The sequence below is a fragment of the Dendrobates tinctorius genome, unplaced genomic scaffold, assembly GCF_039654945.1.
Source record: "Dendrobates tinctorius isolate UK_male_01 unplaced genomic scaffold, ASM3965494v1 ptg000006l, whole genome shotgun sequence".
NCBI lineage: Eukaryota > Metazoa > Chordata > Amphibia > Anura > Dendrobatidae > Dendrobates > Dendrobates tinctorius.
In genome coordinates this window covers 12,386,626-12,407,210 of record NW_027361674.1, presented here as the reverse complement: position 1 = coordinate 12,407,210, position 20,585 = coordinate 12,386,626, and the positions used below count along the sequence as shown (strand labels likewise).

The 20,585-nt window shown below is 44.7% G+C and overlaps 1 protein-coding gene across 1 annotated transcript in view; it reads left to right on the top strand.

The window, feature by feature from the left end:
- MTHFD1 (methylenetetrahydrofolate dehydrogenase, cyclohydrolase and formyltetrahydrofolate synthetase 1) overlaps nucleotides 1-20,585 on the top strand; it is a 122,795-nt gene that overhangs the window by 64,483 nt on the left and 37,727 nt on the right. The window contains exons 16-19 of the mRNA XM_073570761.1: nucleotides 15,083-15,185; nucleotides 19,216-19,292; nucleotides 20,242-20,382; nucleotides 20,473-20,541. Coding sequence (XP_073426862.1) covers nucleotides 15,083-15,185; nucleotides 19,216-19,292; nucleotides 20,242-20,382; nucleotides 20,473-20,541 — 390 coding nt within the window. The remainder of the gene's footprint in view (nucleotides 1-15,082; nucleotides 15,186-19,215; nucleotides 19,293-20,241; nucleotides 20,383-20,472; nucleotides 20,542-20,585) is intronic.

Sequence of the window (20,585 nt, the reverse complement as noted above, 5' to 3'; positions counted from 1 at the left end):
TAGCTCAACCCTCAGGGACGCAGCAGACCGGCAAGTAGAACGCATGGCTCGTTCTATTTTCGAAGCGGCAGGCGCCTCTCTGGGCCCTGTATTTGCTTCAGTTTGGGCATCCAAGGCCATCCTGGCTTGGGCCAAAAAACTACAGGAGGGTCTTCAGGCTTCAAATCCTGAACTCTCGGACCAAGCGGTCCAGATGGCAGTGGTAGCAGACTACATGATTCATGCAGCCCTGGATTCCGCCAGAGGTGTAGCGGGAATAGCATCTAACGCCATCACGATCCGACGCATCCTTTGGCTGCGAGAATGGAAAGCGGATGCGGCCTCAAAGAAGTCCCTCACGCGACTTCCGTATTTTACTGGAAGACTTTTCGGCGAAAAGTTGGACACCATGATAGCCAATGCCACTGGGGGTAAGAGTACCTCTCTCCCTCAACTAAAACCGAAACGCACGTTTAAATGAAGAAACCAGACGCGATTCCGATCCTTTTGGAATTCCTCAGGCTGGTCCGTTTCTCGCCCAGTGCAAAACCGCAACCGTTCTCCACGCAGAGACAACCCACGGGCGCAGCAGCGACCGGACAGGGCTTGGCAGTCGAAAGCAGGCCAAGCGAAACCCAAGGGAGGAAAACCTCAGAACTTCACTTCATCATGACTCGAGACCTCCGGAAGACACCCCACCAGTAGGCGGCCGACTTTTACTCTTTCAGCAAGTCTGGCTGCCTATTACAGAAGACAGGTGGGTCAGGGAAATAGTGTCTTCAGGGTACAAGATAGAGTTCACTTCCGTTCCACCGAACCGGTTCTTCCTTTCTGTTCCTCCAACACCACCAGAAAAGGCTCGTGTTTTCCACCAAGCGGTTTCCTCTCTCCTTCAATCAGGAGTTGTGGTGCCGGTTCCCGCGAACGAGAGATTCCGAGGATTCTACTCAAATTTGTTCGTAGTCCCCAAGAAAGGAGGCGGCGTCCGACCCATACTGGACCTAAAACAGCTCAACAATTACGTACGGGTCCGTCATTTCCGCATGGAGTCCCTCCGGTCCATCATTGCATCCATGGAGCAGGGAGAATACCTCGCCTCCATAGACATACAGGATGCGTATCTCCACATACCAATTGCTCCCGCCCACCAAAGGTTTCTCAGGTTCGCGGTCAACCAAAACCACTACCAGTTTGTCGCCCTTCCGTTCAGACTCGCCACGGCTCCAAGAACGTTCACCAAAGTCATGGCGGCCACCATGGACGTCCTGCACTCAAGAGGCATCCTAGTCGTCCCGTACCTGGACGACCTCGTCAAGTCTCCCACTTTCAAAGACTGCGAGGTCAGTGTCTCAATCACTCTAGACACTCTGAGTCGCCTGGGATGGCTAGTTAACCTACAGAAATCGTCGACCATCCCAACTCGGACTCTAACATTCCTGGGAATGGTATTCGACACCGCCAGGGGCCTGGTGCTCCTTCCCAAGGACAAGACACTGGCCATCCGTCTGGGAGTTCGCACACTCCTTCGCAGTCCTCCTCGATCTCTCCGGTTTGCCATGAAAGTCCTCGGCCGGATGGCAGCAGCAATAGAGGCAGTGCCATTTGCCCAGTTTCACCTCAGGGTCCTTCAACTAGCCATACTCAGATCTTGGGACAGGAACTCCTTCTCCCTCGACAGGGAGTTCAGGTTGACGTCATCAACCAGGAGGTCCCTGCATTGGTGGCTCAAACCAACCTCGCTTACACGAGGGAAGCCATTCCTCTCAGGACAATGGAAGATCCTGACTACCGATGCAAGCCTGACAGGCTGGGGGGCGGTGCACCTACATCACAGGGCACAGGGCAAGTGGTCACCGAGGGAAGTGACATTGCCCATCAATGTTCTGGAAATCAGGGCCATTCTCTTGGCACTGAGAGCCTTTCATCACTTGCTTGCAGCCTCGCACATACGGATACAGTCGGACAATGCCACGGCTGTGGCATACATGAACCACCAAGGCGGGACCCGCAGCGCCCAGGCGATGAGAGAAGTGGCGCATATCCTCCGCTGGGCGGAAGACACAAGGTCGGTACTTTCTGCGGTACACATTCCGGGTGTAGAAAACTGGGAAGCCGACTTCCTCAGCAGGCAAGGAATGGACTCGGGGGAGTGGTCTCTCCATCCCGAGATTTTTTACCAGATCTGTCAACGCTGGGGAACCCCGGATGTGGACCTAATGGCATCCCATCTCAATACCAAGGTTCCCAATTTCATGGTCAGGACACACGACCCGCGGTCGCTCGGAGCGGATGCCCTGGTCCAGGACTGGTCCCAGTTCCGACTCCTGTACATTTTTCCACCCCTCCCCCTAATCGCCAGGGTCGTGAAGAAGATCAAGCAAGAGGGAGTTCCGACCATCCTCATCGCGCCAGACTGGCCCAGACGTACTTGGTACGCCGACATCGTCCAACTTACGGCAGACGCCCCCTGGCGTCTACCCGACCGTCACGACCTTCTGTCTCAAGGTCCGTTCTTCCACCAGAATTCAGGGGCTCTCAATTTGACGGCATGGCCCTTGAAACCTGGATTCTAACCCAGGCAGGTTTTTCACCGGCAGTCATTACAACTATGATCAGGGCAAGGAAGCCTGCCTCCGCCAAGCTCTATTATCGTACCTGGAGAGCTTTCTTTTCTTGGTGCGAATCTCATGGACAAGTCCCACTCCCTTATTCCCTCCCGAAGGTACTAGGTTTTCTTCAATCGGGCCTAGATGCCAAGCTATCCTTAAGTTCGCTTAAGAGTCAGGTGTCGGCGCTTTCAGTCCTTTTTCAAAAGCGCATTGCTATTAAACCGCAAGTAAGGACTTTCATCCAGGGAGTTTCCCGATTGGTTCCTCCCTACAAACATCCGCTGGATGCGTGGGACCTCAATCTGGTCCTGACAGCATTGCAAGCTCCACCCTTCGAACCTCTTAGAGGAGTTCCACTCTCCATTCTGTCTCAGAAAGTGGTTTTTCTAGTGGCGATCACCTCGTTACGCAGAGTGTCGGAATTGTCAGCACTTTCCTGCAGACGGCCTTTCCTAGCTTTTCACCAGGACAAGGTGGTTCTCCGCACGGTACCATCCTTCCTTCCGAAGGTTGTGTCCAACTTTCACCTTAATGAAGAGATTTCACTGCCTTCCCTTTGCCCGGTTCCGGTTCATAGAGTGGAGAAGGCTCTGCATACGCTTGACCTCGTCAGAGCATTGCGAATTTACGTGTCCAGGACTGCACCTTTCCGGAAATCTGATTCCCTCTTCATTCTTCCGGAAGGTAGTCGCAAGGGGTTGCCGGCTTCCAAGGCTACCCTTGCCAGGTGGATCAGGTCCACCATACATGAGGCCTACCGACTTAACAGTTCCCCTCTTCCGGCCGGTATCACGGCACACTCTACACGGGCAGTAGGGGCCTCCTGGGCCATTCGGCATCAGGCTTCGGCACAACAAGTGTGCAAGGTGGCCACTTGGACTAGCCTACACACGTTTACGAAACACTACAGTGTTCATACCCAGTCCTCAGCGGATGCGAGCCTGGGTAGACTGGTTCTGCAGGCGGCAGTACCCAAAGTCTAGGGGACTGTCAGCACAATATTCGTCCACTGCTTCCCACCCAGGGACTGCTTTGGGACGTCCCAAGGTTCTGTGTCCCCCAATTAGGCGACAGAGTAAAGGAGATTTTTGTGTACTCACCGTAAAATCTCTTTCTCTTAGCCTTTAATTGGGGGACACAGCTCCCACCCTGTTGCCCTTACGGGTCGTTGTTTCCTGTTGAGTTCTCATATTGTTCTTTGAGCTCGTACATAGTAGCCTTCTTACAGGCATGGTTATGTTATTTGGTTACGTTCCTCCTTATGCTTTGGCACAAAACTGGAGAAGGCTGACGCCGTCCAGGGGTGTATACTGCAGAGGAGGAGCCAAAGTTAATCTTTTTCAGATTATGCATAGTGTCGCCTCCTAGTGGACAGCAGCATAACACCCATGGTTCTGTGTCTCCCAATTAAAGGCTAAGAGAAAGAGATTTTACGGTGAGTACACAAAAATCTCCTTTTTACCAGCGATTTTCATCAAACATGTCTGATAAATGTTCCTGATAATTCAGTGGATTTCTGTTGTTTTATCCAATTTTGCTTTGACTCATTGTTAGTTTGACGCATTCAATAATTTGCTGTTTCCAGGCAACTAGATAGTGTTCATTGCGGAAATGTCCGAAATTCCTACTTTACATGAAATATTGAAACTATATGCTCCTAAAAATGTTGGCAGTTCTCAGGGCAGTTGCTCATGATTTTTGCTATAACCAAGGCATTATTGTGAGTATTAAATGTTTCCCTACGGGTAAAAATCCAACATGATCTGATAATTTTTGCTACTGTCAGATCTTTTTGAAATTTATAAATTGGCCTGGAGTCACGGTAATGCTGGCGGGTCGCCATGGCAGGCAGAAGCCTTCTGAGAAGTCCCCATTGCTTGTGATAGGCAGGACTTTAATAGAAGACTGCAATTTTCACTATATACTGTGATACCATAGTAATGCAGTATGTAAAATAAGCGATCAGACAATTGCAGGTTCAAATTCATGAGGGGGACTAAATTAAAAAAAAAAAAGAACAATGTTTGAATCACCTCCTATTTTCAGTTCAGAAATAAAACATTTGTAATTTTCAAGTCAATAAAGGTTTGATCTATTAAAATATAAGATTAACTGATATAGTAAACGGTAGAATTGCTATGTTCTGTTCGCCATATTTCCCGCTGAGATATAAAAAAAAAAAAAAAACAATAAAAAATATGAATATGATAATGGTATCAACAAGGAATCCATGCAAAACTAAGGCTTCATAAAGATGCGGAAAAATAGAAAAGTTAAGTGATGAGAAAGTGGTGTCAAAAACCCAAATCTATTTATTTCCCTCAAAGTTCCAAGTGTTTTGCCACTAAAATATATAAAATATATAATCTTTATATAGCGCCAACATATTCTGCAGCGCTTTACAGTTTAACAGTTTCAAAACACAAGTCCTAAGTAACAACATTAACAATAATACAATGATTAAAGCAAAATAAGACGACCCTGCTCGTGACAGCTTACAATCTACAATGAGGTGGGGGAGGTACAAAGTACAGGTGTGTATTTACAGTGATGTATATACAATAATGGTCCAGCCATCTTGAAGGGAGTGAGAGAGAGATTGAGATAGTGAATGGGCTACACTCGCACACTTACACATTTAATGACTTTGATTAGTGAACGTGATAGGCCGCTCTGAACAAATACGTTTTGAGGGAGTGCCTAAAACTGTGCAAGTTGTGGCTGGTCCTAATTTCTTGGGGTAGAGCATTCGAGAGGATTGGCGCAACATGGGAGAAGTCTTGGAGTCGGGAGTGGGAGGTACGGATTAGTGCAGAGGTTAGCCGAAAGTCTTTTGCAGAGTGCAGCGATTGGCTAGGCCGATAGACAGAAATGAGGGAGGAGATGTAAGGGGGTGCTGCACTGTGGAGAGCTTTGTGGGTGAGAATAAGTACTTTGAATTGGATCCTATAATGAATGGGCAGCCAGAGTGGACGTGTCCGAGTACCGATTAGCTAGATGGATGACTCTGGCTGCTACATTAAGGATGGACTGGAGAGGGGAAAGTCGAGTGAGAGGGAAGCCAATTAATAGAGTGTTACAGTAGTCCAGGCGGGAGTGGATCAGGGCGACAGTGAGGGTTTTTGTTGTCTCCATGGTGAGAAAAGGGTGGATCCTAGAGATGTTCTTTTAGGTGTAAGCGGCAAGAGATTGTATATGGGAGGTGAAGGAGAGATTGTTGTCAAGCATCACACCCAGACAGCGTGCCTGCTGCCGGGGTGTAATTATGGTGCCTACCACGGAGAGGGAAATGTTAGATTTAGGGAGGTTAGTAGACGGCGGGAGCAAAAGAAGTTCAGTTTTGGAAAGGTTGAGTTTCAGATAGAGAACGGACATGATGTTTGAGATTGCGGACAGACAGTCACTGGCGTTTTGCAGTACAGCAGGGGTAAGGTCTGGGATGACGTGTATAGTTGTGTCATCAGTTTAAAGATGGTACTGAAAGCCAAATCTGCTGATTGTTTGTCCAGTTGGGGCCTTGTAGAGAGAGAAGAGAAGGGGGCCAAGGACTGAGCCCTGTGGCACCCTAACAGTGAGAGGAAGAGGGGATGAAGTGGAGCTGGAGAACAAAACACTGAAGGAGCGGTCAGAAAGATAGGAAGAGAACCAGGAGAGAGCAGTGTCCTTAATGCCTAGTGACTGGAGCCTAGAGAGTAGGAGATGGTGGTCAACAGTGTCGAAAGCTGCAGAAAGGTCGAGAAGAATGAGCACAGAGTGGTTACCGTTATATTTTGCGTTCAGGAGGTCATTTGTCACTTTGAGTGCAGTTTCTGTTGAATGTAGGGGGCGGAAGCCGGACTGTGAAGGGTCTAGAAGGGAGTGAGTGGAGAGGTAACGGGTAAGGCTGGAGTAGACTAGGCAGTCCAAGAGTTTAGAGATGAAGGGGAGATTGGAGACTGGTCTGTAGTTGTTTGTGCAGGATGGGTCGAGAGCGGGTTTCTTTAATAATAGAGTAATGATAGAGTGTTTGAAGGAGGAGGGGGAATTGCCTGAGGAGAGGGAGATATTAAAGATTGCAGTTAGACAAGTTTTGACAACTGGAGAGAGAGAGAGACTGGAGGAGATGTGAGGGAATGGGGTCATTAGTGCATGTAGTCGGAGGAGAAGAAGAAAGGAGTCTGGAGACTTCTTGTTCTGTGATGGGATCAAATGTGGAGAGTGAACCAGGGGAAATGCAAGGAGGGATGGGAGTCACGGCATCTGGTGGCTGGGAGCAGATTTGCTGATGGATATTATCTATTTTCTTTATAAAGTGAGTTGCCAGATCATCAGCACAAATGTCTGTGATAGGGGCTTGTCCTATTGGACAAGATTACAAGATTTCTCTCGCGCATCACCCCTACTCTGGAACTCTCTACCACAACATATCAGACTCTCACCTACCATCGAAACCTTCAAAAAGAGCCTGAAGACCCACCTCTTCCGACAAGCCTATAACCTGCAGTAACCACCGATCGACCAAACCGCTGCACGACCAGCTCTACCCTCGCCTACTGTATTATCACCCATCCCTTGAAGATTGTGAGCCCTCGCGGGCAGGGTCCTCTCTCCTCCTGTACCAGTTATGACTTGTATTGTTTAAGATTATTGTACTTGTTTTTATGTATACCCCTCCTCACATGTAAAGCGCCATGGAATAAATGGCGCTATAACAATAAATAATAATAATAATAATAATAATAATTGGCCTGAGGAGGGAGTTAAAGGTGTTAAAAAGTCTCTTGGGGTTGTTGGATAGTGAGGAGATCAGGGTGGTGAAGAAGGTCTGTTTGGCAAGGTGAAGGGCAGAGTTATAGGTTCTTAACATAAATTTGAAGTGGGTGAAGTCTTGTGGTGTGGGAGTTTTCCTCCATAAGCGTTCAGCACTTCTGAGCATCGCTGGAGAAATCGAGTTGGCGATGTGAGACAGGGCTGTTTTACTTTGTGCTTGGCGCTTCTGAGGGTGGGGGGAGCTACTTGGTCAAGGGTGCTTCTGAGAGTGTCATTGTAGTGGTGTACAGCCAGATCAGGACAGGAAAAGGAGGAGATTGGGGAGTCTGAAAGTGTCTGAGGGTTAATGGCTTGTAAACTTCTGAATGTGTGGTAGGTAGGGGTGGGCGAGGATTTGTGAGCGTGAAGGAGAAAATGTTGTGGTCAGAGAGGGGAAGCGGTGAGTTATCTAGATAGGAGATTGAACAGAGCCGGACAGAGACCAGGTCAAGGGTGTCACCGTCTTTGTGTGTCTCAGAGGTTGAGAGCTGTGAGGGAAGTGGTTAGTGTTAGAAGCTGGGATGCAGATGTGGAAATGGGGCTGTTATTGGGGATGTTGGAGTCTCCCAGGATAAGGGTTGGGAGTTCTGAGGAGATGAAGTGCGGCAGATTATATAATATAAAATATATATATATATATATATATATATATATATATATATATATATATATATATATATATACATACACACTCACTGGCCACTTTATTAGGTACACCATGCTAGTAAGGGGTTGGACCCCCTTTTGCCTTCAGAACTGCCTCAATTCTTCGTGGCAGAAATTCAACAAGGTGCTGGAAGCATTCCTCAGAGATTTTGGACCATATTGACATGATGGCATCACACAGTTGGCGCAGATTTGTCGGCTGCACATCCCTGATGCGAATCTCCCGTTCCACCACATCCCAAAGATGCTCTATTGGATTGAGATCTGGTGACTGAGGAGGCCATTTGAGTACAGTAAACTCATTGTCATGTTCAAGAAACCAATCTGAGATGATTCGAGCTTTATGACATGGCGCATTATCCTGCTGAAAGTAGCCATCAGATGTTGGGTACATTGTGGTCATAAAGGGATGGACATGGTCAGCAACAATACTCAGGTAGGCTGTGGCGTTGCAACGATGCTCAATTGGTACCAAGGGGCCCAAAGAGTGCCCAGAAAAAATTCCCCACACCATGACACCACCACCACCAGCCTGAACCGTTGATACAAGGCAGGATGGATCCATGCTTTCATGTTGTTTACGCCAAATTCTGACCCTACCATCCGAATGTCGCAGCAGAAATTGAGACTCATCAGACCAGGCAACGTTTTTCCAATCTTCTACTGTCCAATTTCGATGAGCTTGTGCAAATTGTAGCCTCAGTTTCCTGTTCTTAGCTGAGAGGAGTGGTACCCAGTGTGGTCTTCTGCTGCTGTAGCCCATCTGCCTCAAAGTTCGACGCACTGTGCGTTCAGAGATGCTCTTCTGCCTACCTTGGTTGTAACGGGTGGCAATTTGAGTCACTGTTGCCTTTCTATCAGCTCGAACCAGTCTGCCCATTCTCCTCTGACCTCTGGCATCAACATGGCATTTCCGGCCACAGAACTGCCGCTCACTGGATTTTTTTTCTTTTTCGGACCATTCTCTGTAAACCCTAGAGATGGTTGTGCGTGAAAATCCCAGTAGATCAGCAGTTTCTGAAATTCTCAGACCAGCCCTTCTGGCACCAACAATCATGCCACGTTCAAAGGCACTCAAATCACCTTTCTTCCCCATACTGATGCTCGGTTTGAACTGCAGGAGATTGTCTTGACCATGTCTACATGCCTAAATGCACTGAGTTGCCGCCATGTGATTGGCTGATTAGAAATTAAGTCTTAACACACAGTTGGACAGGTGTACCTAATAAAGTGGCCAGTGAGTGTGTATATATATATATATATATATATATATAATATATATTGTGGTGCAGTGACCCCTGTGACAGCTAGGGGGCGCTGTATGGGCTACCCAAGATATACATACAGGCGTTTCCATTATTGCGATGGGGAATTGATGAGCGGCAGGTTTGTAAATGATCGATATGTATCACAGGGTGGGTGGCCCTGTGATGAAAGCTGGAACGTGTATTGATCAGCAGAGGTACTGCTGATGGTTTCTGTTGTACAATAGGGAAGCTTCCAGGTGACTTGGTGAGATGGGTGGAACCAGTCACCTACAATCCCACCCAGGGGCGTGTGTCTGAACGCCCAAAGTAAAGCCTGTGTGTGGCTGTGTGGAATAGGACCTTTAGTGAGGTCATGACCTTGTGATCCATATCTCACCTGTGGGTGTGGACCATATAATGTGACCAGGGTGGGTCACATGCAGAAAGTGTGTGTACCTGCATGGTGCAGACTGCAAGGTGCTCTAAGGTCTGTGCTGGGAGATCCTGGAGGAGGATCGGATACCTGGAGCACGTGGCGAGACTTTGGACCCAGTGAGGCCTGTGTGTGTTTGGACGGTCCCCAGGAGAGGACGGACGTCCTGAATATGGAGCTCCTAAGTGGTAACCCCGGACAGGGTGAAATAACTGTGTTTAGGCTATAGAGCCTGTGTGCTGGACATGGCACAGCCTGTGTGACCAAAGGGCTAAGAGAGTGGAGCTCTATTATGAACATTCGTCTGTCTGATATAAGACTGTTACTTTTCTTCCTGCTTCCATGGTTTATGCCGTATAAAAATAAACCGTATGGACTCTGTTAATGTGCTGTCAAGTGAGTGTCCCCAACACGAATAATAAGCGCTACCTTAATAAATAAATATATATATATATATATATATATATATATATATATATATATATATATATATATTATCTCCACCATTCTCTACTTCTCTACATGCTGGATGACCATTTAAAGGGATTGCATAGGATTAGAAAAAATATGGCGCTTTTATTTTATTTTCAAAAACAGCGCCACCTTTGCAGGCAGGTGGTATTTGGTACTGCTCTTCTATTCACTTCAGTGAAGCCCAGCTTTAATATCAGCTGAACCCAATAAAGCAGAAAGGACTTTCTGAAAGGAGAATAATGGAGAATATGTCTCCCTGTTCTGCCCCGACGGGGGAGGACTATGCAGCAAATTAGTTTACAAGACAAAGCCATTTCTTTCCCTGTGTTCTCGCACGCACTCTTCTGACTCCGTGACCAACCTAAGGAGAGAAATTATATCCTCTTTTGGAAATGTTTCCATGGCAACATAAAAATACTTATTTTCTCCATATATGGATATTTCCTAGTGATTCTTTTGAAAATATCAGGGCCAGCAATGATGGTTGTAGGTAGAAGTAGAATGAAAGCAGGCATAAAAACATCTAGATATCTCTTGTCGGTTTGCACTGTATCTATCTTGTATCGTCGTATCTTCTCTGTGTTGCATGTCTATTCATCTCTCTAGTTACGTCAGTCTATTCTCTCCTTCCATCTTATGTAGCTATCCTTTAGATGACCTGACTCTCTATTTTATATCTGATGCATCATTCTATCTGTAATATCTGTTTATCTTTTCTTTCTAATCTCTCCGATTGATATACCTCCTCATATGCACATTATCGATCACATATCTATCTATATCTAAAATAAAAAGGAGGCAGCACACCAGCAAGCCTTGAGAAAGGTTCTTAGCAGAGCTGAAACATCGCCGTTATGGGCTTTTAAATAGCACAAGTTTTTGCAATTTTTCAAACTTATGTGTTTCTCCCTTATTTTCATGTCACATCCTATCCAGGGAGGCTCGGCACCCTGACTACCTGCTGCTTCTGCTCCTGTTGTGTTTCTATCTCTTATCAATTATCTATGTATCTTTATTCAACCTATGTACACCGTGTGCAGAATTATTAGGCAAGTTGTAATTGAGCGGATTCTTATTATTATTGAACAACAACTATGTTCTCAATCAACAAAAAAGACTCCTAAATATCAAAGCTTAATATTTTTGGATGTCGGAGTGGGTTTATAAAAAACAAATATATACCCATCTCACTTGTTTATTTTCACCAGGTAAACCAATATAACACAAAATTTAGAAATAAACATTTCTGACATTCAAAACCAAAAAAAAAAAATCAGTGACCAATATAGCCACCTTTCTTTACGATGACACTCAAAAGCCTTCCATCCATAGATTCTGTCAGTTGCTTGATCTGTTTACGATCAACATTGCGTGCCGCAGCCACCACAGTCTCCCAGACACTGTTCAGAGAGGTGTAATGTTTACACTCCCTATAGATCTCACATTTTATGAGGGACCACAGGTTCTCTATGGGGTTCAGATCAGGTGAACAAGGGGGCCATGTCATTATTTTTTCTTCTTTTAGACCTTTACTGGGCAGCCACGCTGTGGAGTATTTGGATGCATGTGATGGAGCATTGTCCTGCATGAAAATCATGTTTTTCTTGAACGATACCGACTTCTTCCTGTACCATTGCTTGAAGAAGGTGTCTTCCAGAAACTGGCAGTAGGTCTGGGAGTTGAGCTTCACTCCATCCTCAACCCGAAAAGGTCCCACAAGTTCATCTTTGATGATACCAGCCCATACCAGTACCCCACCTCCACCTTGCTGGCGTCTGAGTCGGAGTGGAGCTCTCTGGCCTTTACTGATCCAGCCTCGGGCCCATCCATCTGGCCCATCCAGAGTCACTCTCATTTCATCAGTCCATAAAACCTTACAAAAATCAGTCTTAAGATATTTCTTGGCCCAGTCTTGACGTTTTATCTTATGTTTCTTGTTGAAATGTGGTCGTTTTTCAGCCTTCCTTAGCTTGGCCATGTCCCTGAGTATCGCACACCTTGAGCTTTTTGATACTCCAGTAACGTTGCAGCGCTGAAATATGGCAAAACTGGTGGCAAATGGCATCTTGTCAGCTTCACGCTTGATTTTCCTCTATTCATGGGCAGTTATTTTGCGCCTTTTTTTATCAACACGCTTCTTGCGACCCTGTTGGCTATTTGCCTGGAAACCCTTGATTGTTCGGTGATCACGCTTCAAAAGTTTGGCAACTTCAAGACTGCTGCATCCCTCTGCAAGACATCTCACAATTTTTTTTGAGTTTTCAGAGTCCGTCAAATCTTTCTTTAGACCCATTTTGCCAAAGGAAAGGAAGTTGCCTAATAATTAAGCACACCTTATATAGGGTGTTGATGTCATTAGACCACACCCCTCCTCATTACAGAGATGCAAATCACCTGATTTACATAATTGGCAGTTGGCTTTCAAGCCTATACCGCTTGGAGTAGGACAACATGTATAAAAAGGATGTGAACAAAATACTCATTTGCCTAATAATTCTGCACACAGTGTAGTGTATCTGTCCATGTCTAGTATATTTAATAGTTTATCTCGTTTCTATGTATATCTGATGTATCTCTCTTTAGCTATATCAATTCTCCATCTATCCATTCTATTTTCTTTCTAATCTATATATTATCTATATTCATTTTTTCTGCTTCTATCTATCTATCTATCTATCTATCTATCTATCTATCTATCTATCTATCTATCTATCTATCTATCTCCTGTATCTTATCTAATCTATGTTTCCAAAGTATATGTCCATCTTATTAACAGTGTCCAGTCATGATAATCTGATCACAGACTCGTCCTGCTGTTTTCACACTGATCATCTGATATCTGGTTAAAAACCTGACAGTAAAGGCCCCTTCACACATAGCGACGCACCAGCGATAACGATCCGACCTGGCAAAGATCGCTGGTGCATCGTTACATGATCGCTAGATAGCTTTCAAACAGTCCAATCTCATCAACGACGCAAGACAGATCAGCGATCTGCATAACGACCTCGTTGGTCGTTGAGTACCTTTCACACAACTTAATTGTAACCGATTCCGACCTGTATCGCTGAGCTCTGCGTAGCTCGTCGTTTTTAGGCCATGTGCACACGATGCAGATTTGCAGCGTTTCCGCAGCGGATTTTACCACGCAGAAACGCAGCATGTTACTTCTTTTGTGCGGTTTTCTATCTCCCCTGTTACCAAATCCGCAGGGGGAAAACCGCATGAAAACCGCGTGAAAAATGGAAGAAATCCGCAGGAAAAATGCAGGTCATTTGACCTGCGGTTTTCTTCCATTCTGCACGGAAAAATCCGCAGGGCTCAAAACTCCGTCTGCACTCAGCCTTAAGCTTCAAACACAGCGATGAGTGCTGGCCAGCGGGACGCCAACGATGGAAAAATGGACCTGCTCATTCTAGCTCGATCAGCGATAGCCAGCGGGGGGTCCGGTCGCCGCTACATTTCACACTTAGCGAGATCGCTAGCGATGTCGCTGTTGCGTCACAATATCGGTGACGCTCGAGCGATCTCGCTATGTGTGAAACCCCCTTAAGGATATGTTCACACATTGCATTTTTGCAGCTTTTTTTCAGCATTTTTTGTAATGCTAATTTTCAGCTGTGTTTCACAGTACCAACAAAGTCGATGAGATTTCAGAAATCTCGTGCTCACAGCTTGTTTTTTTTCCTGACTGTTTTGTCATAAAAGCTTGTTTTTTGCGTAATGCAGCATGTCACTTGTTTCAGCATTTTTCGTAGTGCAAAAAACGAAGGTATCGGGTTTTGCTGCGTTTTTGGTGCCTAAACCAGAGGAAGTTGAATCAGATTTTTCTTAAAACACTAATCTTTATCAACATACACAAGAGACAAATGTACTATGAGAAAAAGGCAGTAAGAACTAAGCAAGACCTGCTTTTTGTAAGTTGCTGAATCTGAAAGGCAGCTTAAACTTGGCATTAAAAAAAAAAACCCGGAGCAAAAAACGCAATGTGTGAACGTAGCCTAAATGTTGATTACAACAGGACAGGTGCACAATGCCTGACAAGTATCACTAGACATGACACCACGTATATGGAAAGAAGCACAGCCGGAGTACAATCTCACTTTCCCTGCAGCGTCTCTACAGGAGAAATGAAGCATTACACGGCGACCGTTCAGACCATTGGGTTGTCTGTGTAATGCAGGACCCTGGCTAGAGGACCCAGTCTATTAAACCCGAATTCTTTATTAGTGTGTATGAAAATGAGTTTTCTTAACCCCGAGAGCCCCTTTAATAGAGTTATTTAGGAGATCTGTACTTATCTGGTGACATAAATTATCTCTGACTTGTAAATCGGGTCCCATCTGCTCTCTGATGCTCCACGCCGCAGAAGTTTGCAGGAAAAAATGTATTATCAAGGTCTTGAATATATCGCATCTGTTTCTCTCCTTTCCTAATTGCAGCCTCCTTCATGGTATACGGAGCATTTGTGATCTTAAAATAAACTGCAGTTTCTGCAGTATTTTCTCTGTAAATGAAGTTTATATTGGATAGTACCAGCCGTCCATTAATGGCGGCAGATGTACAGGATTAGAAAAACATGTCGGCTTCCTTCCAGAAACAGCGCCACAACTGCCCTTGGGTTGTGTCAGGTATTGCAGCTCGGCTCCATTGAAGAGAATGTGGTTGAGCCGCGCTACCACACACAACCTGTGGACAGGTGTGGCACTGTTTTTGGAATTTAGCTGCCATGTTTTTCTACTTCTATTCCCATGGAAGGAGGCCGCAGCTGTGCTGGGAACATCGGGTCCTCACCTGCAAAACAAAATGTACCAGTGTGATGTAATGGGTAATCAAATCAGGAAACAGGAGGATTTCAGTGTTTTGCTGTAACTTCGTTTGTACAGAGACTGGGCATCGAGAAAACCGACCCCACCGCCCTGACAGAAGAAGAAATCACCAAGTTTGTAAGACTTGATATCGACCCAGACTCTATTACTTGGCAAAGAGGTATGTGTGCAAGGATTAACAGAAGACCCCATCAAATAATTGCAATTTTTAAGAATTTTAGAATATTTTTTTTATAGATTAAGTTTAGAGGTTTGCTTACCCTTTTCAGTGCCTTTTTTTATTTTTCAGATAAATTAAAGAAACACTCCGATCAAAGTTTTTTATCCTCTTTATATATTGCATTCATCATATTATATAGCACTGTGTACTTACAATTGCTCATTTTGTCTTTATACCCAACTATTTCTTCTCTTTTCCATTATGTCTATGACATCTCATGATTAAAAACTGACTAGCTGAATCCTTCTATGATCTGTGTAGAAACAGGAGGTCAATTTTCCCTGCATGAGTCATCACTAGAACTACAATTCTGCATCACTGCAAAGTCCCCGCCAGGGAAGAAGGAAGTGGAACGGCTGGGTCAGGAGGTGAAATTGGGGTTGGGCTGGGCTGCCAGGGACTTTTGCAGTGATGACTCAAGCAGGGAAATGCGACTTGCCGTCAGGGAATGTCATAGACCTAAAGGAAAAGAGAAGAATTAGCTGGGTAGAAAGGTAAAATGAGCAATTGTAAATACGCAGTGCTATATAATATGAATATATTATTAGGAGGATAAAAACTTTGATGGGAGTGCTTTTTTTAAAAACTAATATAAGTAAGAAAGTTGTATATTTGTTACCATCTTCATAGATTATTTTTGGAACTCTCAGTTACATTGTCAATATAGCCATGATCTCTCGGGTCCCATGCACTGGTTTCTCCCCACAATCTGATCTGGATGCTTTTTTCTCCGCTTTATTCAAAAATTATTTGGAAGCTAGACTACACGGATTTTGGTTTGATTGACCCCTGTGAGTTTTGTGGGTTTGGAGGGCACAGAAGGAGGGTTACTTATGACATGCCCGCTGCCAGGCAGTGATTACATTCAGCGTGAAGTCATTGGGGTGGTGACAGATGGCCGCTCTGATATGGCTTTTTCTAACCCTGAGGATTTCTGTCACTTTGATTACGGATATCGGTGACAGGAGGATTCTCGAAAAAGAAGCAAATGTCCATTTTAATGAAAGAGCAGAAAGAAACTAATTACAAGGTCGGAGAAAGTTATGGGGCGCCTCAGTGTAATGCCAAAACTTATCTATAGACTGTGTGCATCTAAAGTGAAGATCCAGTAAAATTCTGATAATTCGACATCCTCTGGATCAGAGAGAGAGATATATATATATATATATATATATATATATATATATATATATATATATATATATATATATATATATATATATATATATATATATATATATATATATATACACTCACTGGCCACTTTATTAGGTACACCTGTCCAACTGTGTGTTAAGACTTAATTTCTAATCAGCCAATCACATGGCGGCAACTCAGTGCATTTAGGCATGTAGACATGGTCAAGACAATCTCCTGCAGTTCAAACCGAGCATCAGTATGGAGAAGAAAGGTGATTTGAGTGCCTTTGAACGTGGCATGATTGTTGGTGCCAGAAGGGCTGGTCTGAGTATTTCAGAAACTGCTGATCTACTGGGATTTTCACGCACAACCATCTCTAGGGTTTACAGAGAATGGTCCGAAAAAGAAAAAAAATCCAGTGAGCGGCAGTTCTGTGGCCGGAAATGCCATGTTGATGCCAGAGGTCAGAGGAGAATGGGCAGACTGGTTCGAGCTGATAGAAAGGCAACAGTGACTCAAATTGCCACCCGTTACAACCAAGGTAGGCAGAAGAGCATCTCTGAACGCACAGTGCGTCGAACTTTGAGGCAGATGGGCTACAGCAGCAGAAGACCACACTGGGTACCACTCCTCTCAGCTAAGAACAGGAAACTGAGGCTACAATTTGCACAAGCTCATCGAAATTGGACAGTAGAAGATTGGAAAAACGTTGCCTGGTCTGATGAGTCTCGATTTCTGCTGCGACATTCGGATGGTAGGGTCAGAATTTGGCGTAAACAACATGAAAGCATGGATCCATCCTGCCTTGTATCAACGGTTCAGGCTGGTGGTGGTGGTGTCATGGTGTGGGGAATTTTTTCTGGGCACTCTTTGGGCCCCTTGGTACCAATTGAGCATCGTTGCAACGCCACAGCCTACCTGAGTATTGTTGCTGACCATGTCCATCCCTTTATGACCACAATGTACCCAACATCTGATGGCTACTTTCAGCAGGATAATGCGCCATGTCATAAAGCTCGAATCATCTCAGATTGGTTTCTTGAACATGACAATGAGTTCACTGTACTCAAATGGCCTCCTCAGTCACCAGATCTCAATCCAATAGAGCATCTTTGGGATGTGGTGGAACGGGAGATTCGCATCAGGGATGTGCAGCCGACAAATCTGCGCCAACTGTGTGATGCCATCATGTCAATATGGTCCAAAATCTCTGAGGAATGCTTCCAGCACCTTGTTGAATCTCTGCCACGAAGAATTGAGGCAGTTCTGAAGGCAAAAGGGGGTCCAACCCCTTACTAGCATGGTGTACCTAATAAAGTGGCCAGTGAGTGTATATAACACACACACACACCCATATAATAATTAGACTAAGAACCCATCAGCCCAGGGGACCATCCACGAGTGCGCTACATTATCAAGCAATGAACACTTTAACCTAGTTGCTTACATGCCAGATTGTCAGCATTTTTTTGGACCACCTAGTCCCGGATTAAAGGAGTTTAAAAACTTTGGATCATTTGCCTTCTACAGGCTGCAGAATGAGCCTACATTAAATCTGTCAGTGAGCTCGTTTTGACAACAAGGTCTACGACCCTTATCTCTCTTCTCCTGAGCTCCTCTTTGCTGTTTTACGACTAAATTAAAGTTTAGCTCCGCTTTGACATGCTCATAAATCAGCTTAGAAGATGGTTTCTAAGAGGTAAAATCAGCATTACACACCTGTTGTCAGTATTAGCTTTCTGAGTGATTCAATGGCAACTCGTTCTGCGGGAACAGAGGTCTAATATTTTAAATGAAACCCTATTACAAAAAATATTAGGATGGGGCTTGGAGAAGGTGATTTTTCACAAACCGGGTAGTCCATGCATAATCACAGAAACATGTCTGATTTTGATCCGATTGTCAGATCAAAATCAGCAATGCAAGTCTATAGGTCCATGAAAAAATCGGACCGCACTCACGGTGTGGTCTGATCGTCCCAGACTGTTAGGTAGAAGGTGGAGAAACTTTTATTTTTTTTTCCACGTGCTTATGACACTTGGACCAACCTGTTTGTGAAAAGATTGACATGTGAATGAATCCGTAGGAATAGTACATCAATTGATGGCAGCTGCTGTCATTTGTTTTACCTAAATGCATGTATTTGGGGATCAAAATCATTTTTGCTTTTTTTGTTTCATTAAAAATATTGCACCATTTTGCTTTTACAGGCTCCTTGTTTCCCTGCACAATTACATTTGAACATAAATCAGCTGATAGGAGCTCAGAATAAGGCCACAATACCGCCGAGTATGTCATACGCTAGTGTGATAGATAAAAGTATTACAAACCCATTGAACCATCAAAATGAGCTCACTGAGAGATTTTCAGTTAACTCAGCTCAGTGGTTCGCACTGTTACTTTGCAGTGCTGGGGTCCTGGATTCAATTCCCACTAAGGACAAAATCTGCATTTGTTTTTCCTTGTGTTTGCGTGGGTTTCCTCTGCTTTCTTTCCACGCTCCAAAGACATACTGATAGGGAATGCTAATTGTGAGCCCCAATGGGGCCAGAGATGGTGATGTTTGTAAAGCGTTGTGGAAATTAAGGAAGTTAAAATTAATTCTGCAGCCAGCTATAGAAGGTACGTAGAGCAAATGTTCTAATTAAACTGAATTGCAAAAACTAATTTTAACTAAAATTACATGTGATTAAGTAAGGAAAAAAGGTGGACAAGCTCTTTGAATATGCAAAATTACCGATCATTCAGTGCAATTTAGTGACATGCCAATTGCAATGATGTAAGCCTCATTTTTAGATGTTTTCTGCTTTTTTTTTTTTTCTTCTTCTAGTGATGGACACAAATGATCGGTTCCTTCGGAAGATGACCATTGGCCAGTCTCCAACAGAGAAAGGTTTCTCTAGGACGGTAATATATCTTTACAACAACAATACAATTTTTTGAAAATCAATGAAGGCTTGACAGTAACGTGTATCTGCTTTTGTGGGTTGGAGGGAGGCTAAGTACTGGTCAGCAATGTTGCTCAGTTGTTAGCACTGATACAATGCAGCTCTTGTGTACTAGATTTGAGGTTGTCCAAGAGTGATGGTGTCTTGGACTTGAGGTCTATCAAGAACACTGGTGTCTTGGATTTGAGGCTGACCAAGAGCGCTGGTGTCTTGGATTTGAGGCTGACCAAGAGTGCTGGTGTCTTGGATTTGAGGCTGACCAAGAGCACTGGTGTCTTGGATTTGAGGTTGTCCAACAGCTCTGGTGTCTTGGATTTGAGGTTTATAAAGAGAGCTTGTGTCCTGGATTCGAGGCTGACCAAAAGTGCTGGTGTCTTGGATTTCAGGCTGGCCAAGAGCGCTGATGTCTTGAATTTGAGGTTGACCAAGAGTGCTGGTGTCTTGAATTTGAGGTTGACCAAGAGTGCTGGTGTCTTGAATTTGAGGTTGACCAAGAGTGCTGGTGTCTTGAATTTGAGGTTGACCAAGAGTGCTGGTGTCTTGGATTTCAGGCTGGCCAAGAGCGCTGATGTCTTGGATTTCAGGTTGACCAAGAGTGCTGGTGTCTTGAATTTGAGTTTGACCAAGAGTGCTTGTGTCTTGGATTTGAGGTTAACCAAGAGTGCTGGTGTCTCGAAATTGAGATTAACCAAGAGTGCTTGTGTCTTGGATTTGAGGTTTACCAAGGGTGCTGGTGTCTTGAAATTGAGGTTAACCAAGAGTGCTGGTGTCTTGAAATTTAAGTTGACCAAGAGCACTGGTGTCTTGGATTCAAGGCTAACCAAGAGCATTGGTGTCTTGGATTCAAGGCTGACCAAGGAATAAATGTGGATGGCTTATTTGTAATTTCATTTCTTCATGTGACGCAGGCTCAGTTTGACATTTCGGTTGCAAGTGAAATCATGGCCGTCTTAGCTCTTACCGACGGTCTGGATGACATGAGGATACGGTTGAGCAAAATGGTGGTAGCTACCAGCAAACAAGGAGCTCCTGTCACCGCTGAAGACTTGGTAAGACAGTTTTTGACGGAGAAGGGAGGTTATAGTTATGGAATCTAAGAATTCCTTGTGAAATGACACATTTTTTTTCTGTTTTCTCAGGGAGTCAGCGGGGCTTTGGCCGTCTTGATGAAAGATGCTATAAAGCCCAATCTGATGCAGACATTGGAGGTTTGTCTTGTTAAGTTCGGGTTGACATGTGTTTTGGGATCTAA